This window comes from Eptesicus fuscus, chromosome 19 (assembly GCF_027574615.1).
Source record: "Eptesicus fuscus isolate TK198812 chromosome 19, DD_ASM_mEF_20220401, whole genome shotgun sequence".
NCBI lineage: Eukaryota > Metazoa > Chordata > Mammalia > Chiroptera > Vespertilionidae > Eptesicus > Eptesicus fuscus.
In genome coordinates this window covers 12,399,763-12,415,258 of record NC_072491.1, presented here as the reverse complement: position 1 = coordinate 12,415,258, position 15,496 = coordinate 12,399,763, and the positions used below count along the sequence as shown (strand labels likewise).

General features: G+C 44.8%; 1 protein-coding gene across 1 annotated transcript in view; it reads right to left on the bottom strand.

Moving 5' to 3' along the window:
• The window catches only part of VPS13B (vacuolar protein sorting 13 homolog B), a 593,664-nt gene that overhangs the window by 28,422 nt on the left and 549,746 nt on the right, over nucleotides 1-15,496 (bottom strand). Inside the window, exons 52-54 of the mRNA XM_008148507.3 lie at nucleotides 14,043-14,326; nucleotides 11,847-11,974; nucleotides 11,146-11,345 (exon numbers count right to left, since the gene is read on the bottom strand). Of these exons, the coding sequence (XP_008146729.2) occupies nucleotides 11,146-11,345; nucleotides 11,847-11,974; nucleotides 14,043-14,326 (612 nt within the window). The remainder of the gene's footprint in view (nucleotides 1-11,145; nucleotides 11,346-11,846; nucleotides 11,975-14,042; nucleotides 14,327-15,496) is intronic.

Sequence of the window (15,496 nt, the reverse complement as noted above, 5' to 3'; positions counted from 1 at the left end):
CACAAGTAGTATTGTCTGCATCACAGTCATCTGTTTATATACCTGACTTAGTCAGGAGACCGTCCACTTCCTGGGGGCAGGAGTAGAGTCAATTTGTATTCTCTACGGACTGGTCGTGCTTCCCGAATGGATTACTTTACAAAAATGTCTGTTTCAAAAGACGCCTGTATCCTGAATGTGACCTCTTTGTTCCAAGGTCAGAACTGAACTTGACTGTGATAAAATCTGGAATGTAGCAACTTAAAAAATGGCCCAGCTCACGTAAAACAGGAATTCTTTGAGAAACACATTATAAAAGCCATTATTTTATACAACATGTAAAGTAAGCCAACTGCCTCTTCAGCCGTGCAGGTGTGAGGTTCTTCTCTTAGCACACTCCCTTCTCTCAATCACTGCCCGTGACTTTGGTGTGCCCCCCAGGGTTTCACCACACAATGAACAACCGGAAGACCACCCCTCGAAGGGGAAGGAGGGGACCAGAAGGGGAAATACACTGTTCTGCTCATTATCAAAGTGATCTTCATGCATTATGACAGGCGGATACTTGTACGTTCTTGTACGTTCTAAGTAGTAAAAATAAGGCCAGTTGATGGTTTCTGCTCACTGCCCAAGGGCTCTGGAAGTAAGCAAATGAACCCAAACCCTTAAGGTGCTTCTTTCTCTTCTGCAAAGAAAGTTGTGCTGGGTGTCCCTTTCACTCACCATTAGAACGGGAGAAGTACTGACTTGAGTTCTTGGAGCCCACCCCGTCTCTTTTCCTGCGTGGAGAGACAGCGCACGCGCCGTGTCTTTCGTACAGGGGCAGCTCCGGGGATTAGGGAGTTGGGTAACTAAGTGCCAGAGAAATTAGGCCCCTGTAATCAGGTCCTCCAGAGGCTGAAAACAAATCCTTGTTTTGGTCTGATGTTTGATCACCCAGTCATTCAGTCAATTTTTAACACTTAGAGAGGACTCACAATGAGCCAGTCACTGTACTGGGCATCGAGAAGATACAACCACGCCCTCAATGTGCTCACAGCTGAGGCTGTGAAAAGCCAAGTGCACAAAGTGAGACGATGCATGGCTGACAGTTTCAGGGCAGAGAGCTAGAAAATGCTCCTTCCTCTCAGTTTATTAAGCATCATGGTTGCTGTACACACTCCTGAGGGCAATGGTTTTGTGTCCATTTCTTCAGTACTTATGACCAAGAGCCTGGGACTCAGTAAAGATCTGAGTGGACGTTATCTCAATGCGGCTCCTGTGGTAGAGACTCTGTCCACCCATGTCTGCTGCCCTCTCCTTCCTGGCACGAGCAGGATTCTACTCCTTACCCCGTGCTATTAGGTCTGACTAATTTTGGTCAATGAATTGACATGTGTTGCCTCTGAGTCAAAGCATAAAAGAGCCAGCCTTTCCCCCACTGCAGTCTACTGCGTTCTCAATAAACTACTACTGCTCTGAGTAAAAGAGTAAGAGTACCACTGCTCTAGAGTAAAAGAGACTGTGATTATTTGAGACTCAAAACAAGCTGCAATACTGGCCAAGGCCGAGCTCTGAGGGTAGATACAAGGACTAGAGCAGGCGTCCTCAAACTATGGCCCGCGGGCCACATGCGGGTGTTTTTCCCGTTTTGTTTTTTTACTTCAAAATAAGATATGTGCAGTGTGCATAGGAATTTGTTCATAGTTTTTTTTTAAACTATAGTCCGGCCCTCCAACGGTCTGAGGGACAGTGAACTGTTTAAAAAGTTTGAGGACCCCTGGACTAGAGGAATAATGGGAAGAGCGCTCTTCCAAGAGCAGCAATGTGCTCAGACACTATTCTTTGCTTCCAGGGTGCGATCCACAATACGTGCTCTCAAAATGTCAGGCTTGTTATGGACGAGAGGCGCTCATCCTCCTCGTCCCAATCTGGAGGGACCATGCCTGTTACCTGCCCTGTACAAGGGGGCAGGGGCAGCAGAGAGTTCCTAGGTCTCCAGAAAGGAGTGACATCCAGACCACGGGAGCCTCCCTCAGGAGACTGGGTTTCCACTGGGATGTGACTGGTTAGCACCCCGGGGAGATCTGCTTGTTCTGTGTGTGGAAAAAGGAATGAATTACTACATGGGGATTGTTTTTCAGTTGTTTGGAATTGCTCAAGGAGCTAGTGGGTCCTGATCAATGCCGTCACCTAGTTCTTTTTTACTTTTCTCACTTCACACCATAGCATGGGGGGGGTGGTGGTGGTGGTGGAAGGCTATAGGAAGAGAGGTGCTGGTCTCAGTGCAGAATATTTGGGGGCTACTCTGCTATTTGTACCTGTTAGAGCACTCTGTCAGTGACTTTCCCTTACGTGTGGGTATAAGAATACTCTTTGAGACCGGGGTCCTGCCTTCCACTTAGTCCATTATCTTTTACTACAATTACAAATAAGAAACACTTTAAGCCCTGGCCGGTGTGGGTCAGTGGTTAGAGTGTCAGCCCACACACTGAAGGGTTGTGGGTTCAATTCCTGGCGAAGGGCACGTATCTGTATTGCAGGTTCAGGGCCTGTGTGGGAGGAAACCAATCGATGCGTCTCTCACATTGACGTAGCTCCCTCTCTCTCTTTCCCCCTCCCTTCCACTCTCTCTAAAAAGCAATGGGAAAAATAGAAACACTTTAATATAATGTGTGCTTTTCTATATATTATCTTCATTAAATGATTGTTTATTATATTTATATCCAACAAATAATATTTTTAAATATTACACAGTTTTAATTGTATTGAACAAATAAGTTACAAGGTGATACATAGGAAATAATTTAAAATATTCTTGAAAATCTTTCTTTCTTTCCCTCTTTCTCTTTCCCCCTTATAGGCAATACATGACAATCCAGAGATAATCCGAGGTGCCTTAAGCATCCCGCACTGCAGGCCTCTCAGATGGAGATGGCTGCTGGGTAACTGGAAACAGGTCTGGAGCTTCAAAAAGGTGTGAGGCCAGAGACAGTTACGGGGAGTGCCTGGGTGATAGCAGCTAAAGCTATGAGATGAATTAGATTTCCCAGAGAGAAAAAGGAGGGAGATGAGTTTCTAAGATGATCAAGGTGGAGAAGGCTGGACACAGATGGAAAGAAAACAGCAGAGGCTTGAAACAACAGTGGTTAGGTGCCCTTCTCGAGATTCCGAGGCCTCTCGTGACTCACGGCGTCCTTGTAACCAGACAAGAAATACCTTGGGTAGTTTGAGAAGTGCCTTTGCATGCGTGTTCTTATTTCAGAGATGTGGGTGGGTGGCGGGGAGTCCGGTGTGCTGGCGGCTGGCTGAACCCACGCACCGGGAAGTGTGTGGAGTTTCCCTGCAGCACCTAGTCCTTGCCCTCGTCCTGCTCCACACACTTACTAATGACACGACGGGCGCCCAGAACGCATGCTCACCACATCTGCAGACGAAGGACAGCTACCACGGTACTTAATATGCTGGATGGCAGCCTCACGTATTTTTTAGAAGGGATTTCAACAAACTGGACTGGGCCAACAGCAACGAGATTTAACTGACTGGGGAGAAAAGTACAGTCCCGTCACTGGGTTTAAAAAGTCAACTGCACAGCGAGTTATATGATAAAGACCTGGGGGATGTGGTTGACCACAAGCTCAATGATAACCAAGAGTCTGAGCTCGTTACTAAAAAGCTAACTCAGTCTCTACTTTATTCACGGAGGCGTGGGGAGGGGACGGCTGCTTAGGCCACATTTGGAATACGGTGTGTAATCCGGCTGCCGGGTTTTTAAAGGGGAACGTAACACACCAGTGTGCTCAGAGCAGGGCAACGGTGGGGATGGGTCTGGGAAGGAACGAGTCAAGGAACCAGAAAGGTTTGGCCTGGAGGGGAGGACACTTAGAGAAGGTGTGGGAGCTGTCTCCCCGGCCTGCAGTGTCGCTCTTAAAGGGGAAGTAAATAACCTGATGCTCCAGAGGGCAAAACAAGGCTGCACGCGCGGATGCTACCAGGGAGTGTCCCCGAGATGGGAGCACAAACTGCCTCGGCCCCTGCCCGCTGCGGCGGCGGGAGCCTTGCCTGAGACACGGGCAACGTTGTGGAAGGGACGCTTGCTTTAGGTCAGTGGTTGGCAAACTGCAGCTCGCGAGCCACATGCAGGCTCTTTGGCCCCTTGAGTGTGGCTCTTCCACAAAATACCACGTCCTGGGCAAGTCTATTTTGAAGAAGTGGCGTTAGAAGAAGTTTAAGTTCTAAAAATGTGGCTCTCAAAAGACATTTCAATCGTCGTACTGTTGATATTTGGCTCTGTTGACTAATGAGTTTGCTGACCACTGCACTCGGGGAAAGGGGTCCTAGACAACCTCCGACCGGTGCTTTTATGAATGTTCTGGTAGCTATCTGCAGCCGGGGCAGGACTCCAGAGGGCAGACAGTGATCGCAGCTTCATGTACGGAAAACAAGACGGGGCCGTGTCTGAGCAGATCCAGGTTCCAGCCTGATCCTGCTCCGCCAGTTACAACCCACCCAGCTGACTCCTCGGTAAGCCTCAATCCTCTCACCAGTTAAAAAAAAAACACTTAAAAAATTATTGCTCTATTTTAGAATTTTCGTGGGGATCAAAGGCTCTATCTTAGGACTTCGCACACTTGACAACATTAATTGAGTTACTCAGGCCCCTGAAGGCAGGAATTAGGCTTTTCTCAGGGCAAAAGGTTTGGCCCCTGATAGGTCCTCAATAAAAGTTTATGGAATGAATGAAAGACTGTGGATGTGAACGCACTTTGCAAATGGTACAGAGCTATGTAAACACGAAGGACGGCCATCTCCCCTCCCCACACCCACGCACAATGGGAGAAGAAAACAGCGAGGACAGTGACCCACGACACAGTTATGCGAGGAGTCCAAGATCATGGGTATTGACTGGGTCTTTGTAGAAGTCATCAGCAAAGGGATTATTTTAATCTGAGTTTTGGGGTTCAAACTACTCATCCTTCTCAACTCATACAAATTAACAAAAGGAAGACAAACAGTCAACCTAAAAAATGGGCAAAGGACCTAAATAGGTAGATACTGTTCCGAAGTGGAAATACAAAAGGCCAAGAGACATATGAAAAGATGCTCAAAGTCACTAATCATCTGAGAGATGCAACTTAAAACGACAATGAAGTATCATCTCACACCTGTCAGAATGACTACCATCAACAAATCAACAAATGACAAGTGCTGGCAAGTGGAGAAAAGGGAACCCTAGTATATTGTTGGTGGGAATGCAGACTGGTGTAGCCATTATGGAAAACAGTATGGAGTTTCCTCAAAAAATTAAAAATGGAACTGCCATTTGACCCAGTGATCCACTTTTAGGAATACAAGCTAAGAAACCAGAAACACCAATCAGAAAGGATATATGCACCCCTGTGTTCATAGCAGCACAATTACAATAGCTAAAATCTGGAAACAGCCCAAGTGCCCATCTATAGACGGGTAGATAAAAAAGCTGTGGTACATCTCCATCATGGAATACTCTGCAGCAGTATAAAAAGAAGGATCTCTTACCCTTTGAGACAGCATGGAGGGACCTGGAAAGTATTATGCTAAGTGAAATAAGCCAGTCAGAGAAAGACAAGTATCACATGATCTCACTCATATGTGGAATCTAAAGAACAAAATAAACTGATGAACAAAATAGATCCAGAGAAATAGAAGCATGGAACAGACTGTCAAATCTCCGAGGGAAGGCGGGGATGGGGGTGAGTGGGGAGAGATTAACTTGGAAACTTATATCCATATATGCATAGCCCACGGACACAGATAATATTGTGATGAAGGCCTGGGGAGGGGGTGGAGGCAGGGTGGAGAGGGTCAATGGGGAAAAAATAGGGGACATCTGTAATACTTTCAACATAAAGATAGATTTATAAAAATACACAGAGTGTTTCTTTGTGTCATTTCTTCTGCACATTCCCTTCCATATTCCATTACAAAATTATACAACATGACACTGTCCTAGTCACAAAGCCGAGGCTAGGGGGCACATGGGTGACTGACGAAAGCTGACAGGACTTCTCTTCCTTGCAGCTTCATGGGGATTTCTGGTGTTTTAATTCTGCTTTGTGAAATTTGCATCACGTGCCTCAGAGAAGGCTGAGGAAAGCCTCTGAGACAAGCTCACTCCTACAGAAGAGCTGCTTCCTTTCATCAGAGGACACACTCCCTCCCGCCCCGGTGATTTATACGCCTGGTGCACTACTGAGGACACGGCCGCGAGGGGCTGGAACAAATCTTCCTGCCCAAGAGGAAGTTCGCCCCGGTCTGCAGGACATATGGCACACAGTTCCTCGAAGATTAATGGGAACATGACACTTCGCTGGGTCCTCAGACCAGGGATGATAAGGGTGTTGGAAAGAGTACCTCCCCTCTGAGCTTTGAAGTATCCCTGACTACAAAGGTTGGAGGAAATTTAGAGTGAATGGGAATCCCCGAAATAAGGTTGGCGGGCAGAAGGCCGACCGTAAAGACGTCCCAAGACCATATATAAGCCAGGTTTTGAAAATCTTCTAACAGACACAGAGAAGCTCGCAGTCTTTATTTTGTACATTAATGTGACCAGGAGCGTCTCCTGAGGCTGCACAGATTCTCATTGTTCATCAAACGAGACTGTGGATGGAAATCACACCGGGGTAATTTGGAGCCACTGAGAACACAGGTCTCCAAAGCCAGTGTGGTCTCCAGGCGGCTTGGCCTCCTGCACCTGCCCCCGCCCAGGTCCTTCAGCTCCTTGCTCAGCGACTGCTCTCCCAAGCTCTCCCCCCAGCCCCGGCTCCCCGCAATTCCCCTCTCTCTCACAGATGATTCATTCCACACTTCACAATAAACTTAAGGCCACTGAGTACCAATTCACTCAATTTTCTGGCCCCATCCCTCCAAATATCTCCACCTACACCTGCGTCCCTTCCGCACTCTTCCGTGGTCAGAGAGGAGGACACGGCCCTTCTGTTGAAGTCGAATTACAGGCTCTGGGCTTGGACTTGTCCATCTGGGCAGCTCCTTGCTCACATTTCCCACTTCTTTACTGACTCCCCTCCTGCAGCAAATCGCGAGCTTCCTCCCCTCTGATCTCGTCTGCTTCATGGCCACGCTCCTGGAAAGAACTCCGTTCCCCTTCCCTCCCGTCCCTCACTTCCACTTACTCTGCACTTGTTCTTCGCTTCGCTGCTTTCCTTCCCACCACCTTACACTGTGCCCTTCCGGCTCAGCGGCTTCATGCAGCACCTGCCGGGCTTCCTCCTCCCTCTCTGCTTCCTCCTCAGTCTCTGGCTGCACTGCACTTAGATGCTGAAGTTTCTCTTCTCCCTTGGTAACCTCATCTTCTCATTCATTCATTCATTCATTTGATATTTATTAACATCTTATTTCTGACTGGTACTATGTTGTAGGCTAAGAATGAAAAAGGCAAATATCAAATGTTCTGTGAAAAAGAAGGAAATCTTACCTCTTGTGATAGCATGGAGGGACCTGGAGAGTATTATGCTAAGTGAAATAAGCCATCAGAGAAAAGAAAGTACCATATAATTTCACTTACATGTAGAATCTAAGGGACAAAATCAACGAATAAATAAAATGGAAACAGTGTTATAGATAGAGAACAGACTGACAGCTAGTCAGAGGGGAGAGGAGTTGGAGACTGGGAGAAAAAGTGTGAAGTGACTGAGCGAAACACAAAATAAAAACCAATTCATAGACATAGACAACAGTGTGGTGATTACCAGAGGGAAACAGGATGGAGGGAGGTAGAAAAAGGGAAAGGAAGATAAATGGTGAAGAAAGGAAACTTGACTTGGGTTGGTGAACACACAATAAAATATACCTGTGATATATTATGGAACCTAAATAATTTTATTAACCAATGTCACCCCACTAAATTCAATTAAAAGATGTAAAGTGGGGCTTGTATGCATGCATATAAGCACAACCAATGGACACAAGACACTGGGGGGGTGGGATGAGGGCATGCGACAGGGGGTAGGGGAGGCTGGGGGAAGGTCAATGGGAAAAAAAAAGGAGATATATGTACTACTATATGTAATACTTTAAACAAGAAAAAAAAGATGTAAAGTGCTTAGCCCAATGCCTGTCATACAGTTGGTGATTATTAAATGGTCATCATTATTGAAACTAGATCACCAACTAACACCATACACAAAAATAAACTCAAAATGGATACAGGACTTAAACATAAGACGGGAAACCATAAAAATACTAGAGGAATCCACAGGCAACAAAATCTCAGACATATGCCAAAAGAACTTCTTCACTGACACTGCCCCTAGGGCAATGGAAGCTAAAGAGAAAATTAACAAATGGGACTACATCAAAATAAAAAGCTTTTTTACAGTAAAAGAAACAATCAACAAAACAACAAGAAGGCCTACTGCATGGGAGAACATATTTGCAAATGCTATCACTGATAAAGGTTTAATCTCCAACATCTACAGGCAGCTTATGCAACTTAATAAGAGGAAGATAAATGATCCAATAAAAAAATGGGCAACAGACCTAAATAGAATCTTTTCAAAAGAAGACAGAAGGAAGGCCAAGAGACACATGAAAACATGTTCAAAGTCACTTATTATCCGAGAGATGCAAATCAAAACAACAATGAGGTACCATCTCACACCTGTCAGAATGGCTATCAACAAATCAACAAACGACAAGTGCTGACGAGGATGTGGAGAAAAAGGAACCCTCGTGCACTGCTGGTGGGAATGCAGACTGGTGCAGCCACTGTGGAAAACAGTATGGAGTTTCCTCAAAAAACTGAAAATGAAACTGCCATTTGACCCAGTAATCCCACTCCTGGGAATATATCCGAAGAAACTAGAAACACCAATCAGAAAGGATATATGCACCACTATGTTCATAGCAGCACAATTTACAATAGCTAAGATTTGGAAACAGCCTAGGTGCCCATCAGCAGATGACTGGATCAGAAAACTGTGGTACATCTACACAATGGAATACTATGCTGCCATAAAAAAGAAGGAATTCTCATCATTTGCAGCAACCTGGATGGAATTGGAGAACATAATGCTAAGTGAAACAGCAACCTGGATGGAATTGGAGAACATAATGCTAAGTGAAATAAGCCAGTCAATAAAGAAAAATACCACATGATCTCACTCATTTAGGGATAGTAAAGAACATTATAAAGTGATGAACAAAAAGATAGATACAGAGACAGTAAAGCATCAAACAGACTTTCAAACTACAGGGGGAAAGTTAGGGAGAGGTGGGGGAGTTATGAAATCAAACGAAGGACTTGTATGCATGCATATAAGCATAAACAATGGACGCAAAACACTGGGGGGTGAGGGCATGAATGGGTGTGGGGTGGGGGAGGGTAATGGTAAGATATGTACACATATAATACCTCAATAAAAAAAATGGTCATCATTATTATTACTGTACATATATTCATAATTTTAACGTGTTTTGTTATCATTATAATGGGACTACTTCAAAAGCTTATTGTGAAGATCAAATAAACTAAGAGATGAGAAAGAACATTAAAAAAGTACAGCACAATATTGTTTGGCCATAAAGTGGAATAAAGTTCTGACACCTGTTATAACATGGATAAACCTTGAAAATATTATGCAAAGTGAAATAAGCCAGACACAAAAGGACAAATACTGTTTGATTCTACTCTTATGAGGTGCCCAGAATAGGCAGAGTCTGACACAGAAAGTACAAGAGAGGCTACCAGGGGCTGAGAAAAGGGGAGCATCGGGAGTTATTGCTTAATGGACAGAGCTTTGGTTTGGGATTCTGAAATAGTGGTGATGGCTGGACAACATGGTGAATGCCACTAAATTATATATAACAAATGGCAAATTTTAAGCACAGCAGAAACAAAATGCTTGATTCATGTGCCATTTTCAATAAAAATAACACCAACTAATATCCAAAGTAAGACAGGGACAAAGTCAGGACCTTTTATCTGTTCAGGATTTTTAAACTCTACTTATATTTGCAAAATTTTATAGACTACTAGGTGCAAATATATATATATATATATATATATATATATATATATATACACACACACACACACACACACACACACACACACATATATATATATACACACACATGTATGTATATGTATATAAATATATATATATATATAAATATATTTTATTGATTTTTTACAGAGAGAAAGGGAGAGGGATAGAGAGTTAGAAACATCGATGAGAGAGAAACATCGATCACCTGCCTCCTGCACATTCACTACTGGGGATGTGCCCGCAACCAAGGTACATGTCCTTGACCGGAATCGAACCAGGGACCCTTGAGTCCACAGGCTGATGCTCTATCCCAGGCGTCCTCAAACTATTGCCCGCGGGCCACATGCGGGTGTTTTTACCGTTTTGTTTTTTACTTCAAAATAAGATATGTGCAGTGTGCATAGGAATTTGTTCATAGTTTTTTTTTAAACTATAGTCCGGCCCTCCAGCGGTCTGAGGGACAGTGAACTGGCCCCCTGTTTAAAAAGCTTGAGGACCCTGCTCTATCCACCGAGCCACACCGGTGAGGGCACAGATACGTATTTTAAAGTCGGTAAACTTTTGCCCTGGCGGGCGGCTTGGGTGGCTGGAACATCATCCTATCCGTAAAGAAGGCTGTGGGCGTGGGGCACATACCCAGGGCTGTGGGTTCAATCCCTGGTTGGGGTGCATACGGGAGGCAACCAATTGATGTTTCTCTCTAAAAATCACACATCCTCAGGTGAAGACGAAGTAAGTCAATAATTAAATAAATACAATTAGTAAACCTTCAAAAGAGGGAACTGATCTAGGGTTTGTTGTCATTATGATTGTCTTACCGTCTGGCTAGGTGGACTACCTTCTATGAGAGGAGTCCAACCATGTCATTTCGTTTTTGACCTTGTACTAGACCTAAGGTGGGCTTCTTCTCCAAGTGCCCTCTCTGGTAACAGCTGTATAGAATGCTTTAGAGATACATACGCTGCCCTTGTATTTGAGACTTTCTAACATGAGGATGTAAAGACGAATACACACACGCCCTAACACAGAAACAGGAAGTTCAGCCTTTAGGAAACTATGCTTACAAACAGACCACCACCGAACCCTCAGACAAGGGAACTCTCTTTCGGGCGGCGGCAGGACCGCACGGCTCACTGACCTGCGTTCCCTCACTGTTGATGTCGATGGCATCGCTCCACTCGGTCGGCATTTCCTCCTGGAGTTCCACCCTCAACAGGAGGCTGGGGAGGAGGTCTCTGGTCTTGCAGTCTGGGTAGCTGGAAATCTGATGATAAAGCTCATGATGGACTGAGCACTCAGAAGGGACTTTTCTGCAATAAACCTCAAACTTTGGAATATCTAAAAAAAAAATTTACATATTTAAAATTCATTTTATTTTTACTGATATTTGTTTTCAGAGCTATAAGCTTAGATAACCCTAATGACCACTCATATTTGCTCAATAGACATACAGTTCTTGGTTAAATAGCCATGTTGCTGAGATATTATTTGTAAATAAAATTTTTATTGACCAAATAAAAATTAAACGTTTTACACTCTGTTACTCTCTAGAGGAAGGCCTTCACAAATATCAATAAAGAAAATGTCTTATTCAATTTAAAGAAAATATAAAAATAGGCATAAAAAAGGCATTAAAAATATAAAAAAAGGCATATGGAGGCTTAGGCCTTTAAAACAAACTCAGGGATATTAAACAGAGTGTGGCAAGAAAAACTTTATAACTAGGGAGGAATAATACTTGTATTTAACCATTCTTCAAAGGATCACAACTACTAAGTCAAAATCCTCCGGAAAAAATACAAGTTTTGTATCATTTAAATTCAATGCTATAAAATATACCTTTAATATTTTCCTTTATCACGATTGTTACTGGACATCTGTTGTGGAAAATTATTCGAGGACTAGGGTCTTCCGAGAAGGTTAAATAAGTCACTCCAAAGTGTTCTTGATATGTCAGTGCAATAGCCCTAGAACAGAATCAAATCAGATGACAGAAATGGTTTAGAAATAAATTTATGCTTTTTCTCCTGATCCATGTTTACTTCGATTTACAGTAGTCAGAACTTCTCTTTTATAAATCAGAGGAAATGTTTTCTAGAGAAAGAAAGACATCTTCTTATATATTAACTGCCATATATTAATTATAGGGTTACTGATCTTTTCCTGAAAACAGATTGTTGTAACCTACTGTTTAGATGTGAAAGCCTATTTAAAAGAATAAGACCCTAACTTCTACCCTCAGAGAGCACGGCAGGTAACCTCCTGCTGACCTTCCTCCGGCTCTTCTCCCCTCAGTGCGATGAGCCTCCACTTTGCAGACAGGGTGCTTCCTCCTCCAAGTGCCTGGTGAGTGTGGCCAGAGGAGTGCAGTGCTGTTAGCAGGGCGCCTAGAGAATTCGGGTACTTGCTTTTTTTTTTTTTTTTCTAGAGGTGGGTAGGCTCATAATGGTCATTTGTCTACAATCGTCACACTTTGCAGGATCTCTATTTTGACTACCAACAACAAAGCTGGATTATTCGGCACCAGGACTGCTGTGTGGGTTAGGGCGACAAAATGTTTCCAATTTAGACCTACTAAACTACCAAACAACAGTTCCTATCGAAGCAGGAAAAAATTCTCTCTGAAGTCTAAATTACATAGATTGTTTAAATTAATCAAATAAATCAGATATTTGCCAAATATGTAATTTCCCATTTGCCATTTATCCTGTTCACCAGGGTCTGAGTCCTTCCTGAAGACTGTATTTGTCGGAAACGCCAAAGTGAAGTGTCCATTGGCATTTGGGGAAATCCCACCCCCACCCCCACCACCACGAGATGTGCATGGTGGACTGCGGAGAGGAGAGAGGGGAGGGGAGGGGAGCAGGCAGCGCGTGCCCTTACAGAGCGCTGTCCTGAGTCCGCACCAAAGCTCTCCGCCCACTTGATTTCCAAAGAGCTGAGCAAGCCCCCCTCAGAGAATCTTCTTTCGGACGCCCACGAAAGCTGGGGCCCGCACTAACATACGGGACTTTAAATCTAACATCTCGCTTAATAGTTAAGAATAAGATTAAATTACTTTAATTAAATTATGTCTTAGAATTCTTAGAATTTTAAAGTTTCAAATAAAAACTTTAATTTTGTCTTTAAGTTTAAGAAATAAGCTTTGTTTTCTAGACACAGGCTCACATCACTTTCAAAAACACTTCCTATCAGAATGGAAGGATGGCCACTCCTGTGGGAGGGAGGGCTGGAAGTGTGCATAACACAAGGATGAGGCTGGACGTTGTGGAAGGAGGAGGGATGCGTGCGTGTGGGGAAGAGGCTTTCCTGCTGGTGAAGTGAGTGAGGAAGTTCTCTTCCAAAGCATCACTACTGGAAATAGTGCATCGCCACGTCCGGATGACTAACATCTCAAATAACGTCGATAAAGCCGTCCTCACGGGAATTAGGTACCTCTCCTGCGGTCACGTTTTCCGTTGTACTTTTACGTACGGCACACCTAAGTTTCCCCCGGCCGCTACAGAAAGGACATAATGCAAGAACACAAGCTGGCTTGAGTCTGAGGTGGTTATCTGCATAATTGGTAACTTGTGTGCAGGAACGACCACAGAACAGAGTCTTCTGTAACTTGTGTTTATCTAAGTTATCTCTCTTAATGACTTTTCGAGAAAAATTCCATTTTAAAATAAGACATGGGAAAAGAAGAAGGTTTTCCAACTCGACTCTTACATTTTAATCCTTATTTCCTCTCATTTGACAGAGGCTAAGCGGTCCTAAAAGAGGGCGGTCTTTTCCTTGTGATGCCGCGCTGCTGTTATGAGGGAACAGACACGGTCATCTGCCCCAGAGGAGCCGCCTGGGGGAGAATCTCAGCAGCCGTCTCCTGGGGCCACCCACACGTGGTCTTCACATCTGTCCAGTGGTACGCTCTGTCTCGGAGCCGTCAAAAATAAAAGTGAACCCTAGCTTTCCACATGGGGAACGTGGCCATTAGTCTCCTGTCTCTTTCCACACCTGGATCAACAGCTGTAGTGCATTCACAGTGTACGCTACCTGGTACAGAACCCGTCTTCCCCGCGGCTCCCGGAGGGCACTGCCACACTCTGCCGGGGGAACTCCGGTCGGACCACGGCCGGCAGGCTCCAGCACTGGGCGCTGTCGGCACCTGTGGCCGGAGAGAAGGCCAGGGAGATCTGTTTCTGAAGCAGAGATGCTTCCAGCGCGGACTGACTGAGGTCAGGCATTAAGTCCCAGCAAGGAAGGGAGCTGCAGTGCACCGCAGGCTGCTCGCCCCCTGGGCAAAGGCTGAAGGTCGTGCTGTCGGGAACGTGAAAATACTGGAAAAAAGAACAGACGATGCAGAGCACATTTACTACAGTAACACAGAGAAGTTAAGCTTTTTCATGCAAGGCGTCTAAGAAACCATAACCCTGTAATCTCAGGGGTGGCCCTGACCCAGTGCTTCAGGAAGCCCCCGGGTGGGGAGAAGCAGAATTTACTGTCAAATCCCTTCCCTACAACGCAAATGTTATTGACCTCTATTTCCCACCTGGGTACTTCTGGCCACCTATTTACTTATTAATATGTTTTTATTGATTTTTTAAGAGAGAAACATCAATCAGCTGCCTCCTGCATGTGCTCCACTGGGGATCGAGCCTGCAACCCGGGCATATACCCTGATTAGGAATCGAACCGCGACCTCCCGGTTCATAGGTCGATGCTCAACCACTGAGCCACACCGGCTGGGTTGGTCACCTATTTAACAACACTTCAATGAACCAAGATAAAAATGTACTATTCTGACATTTTTGTAAATACTGCAATTCATGGTAAACGTAGAAGAATAAGACTTTGATCCGAATTTTATTGTTCTAATGTAGTATTTAGGAGCTGAAAGTAAGGGATAACGGTGAATGCAGACAAAGGTAAAGGAAGATAATACTTTTCTACATGATAGTTTCAATAGCATAAAACAATAGCTACCATTTAGAATGCTCTGTATTTAAGTCCTTTTGAAACATCTTCCCTCTCTCTAAATGTAACTTCGTTTGAACTGCGTAAAGAACTGAATGAAAGTCCTCCTTGCATTTGCTTCCCGCGCGTTCTGCCATGGCGATGCTGACAGAAACGAGCTGGTCCATTTTCACATTTACTCTCTGCTGGACGCGGAACTCACTGCTCCCAGCTGAGGCGCAGCTGGGCCCCGTCCTGTGCGCACAGGCTTCTCCAGGTGCCGCAGCCGCAGCCTGCAAGGCAGATGTTCCCCGAGACCCGGGAGCCAGTCCTCAGGAGGACTTCCCGCTGCTGGGGCTCTGGCCCCGAGCGAGCCAGCCTGTGCTGGGCCTCCCAGCGGATGGGGCGGGCAGCGACTCCGCGCTGTGTCCGGATGTTTCTGCGTGTTAACTGCCTCGCAAGCACTGACCATGACATCCACAGTTTTAATTACAGCAAGAACAAATGCATTTCTCTTTACCTATATTCAGCATTAGCTTTTCATTTGTTCTAGA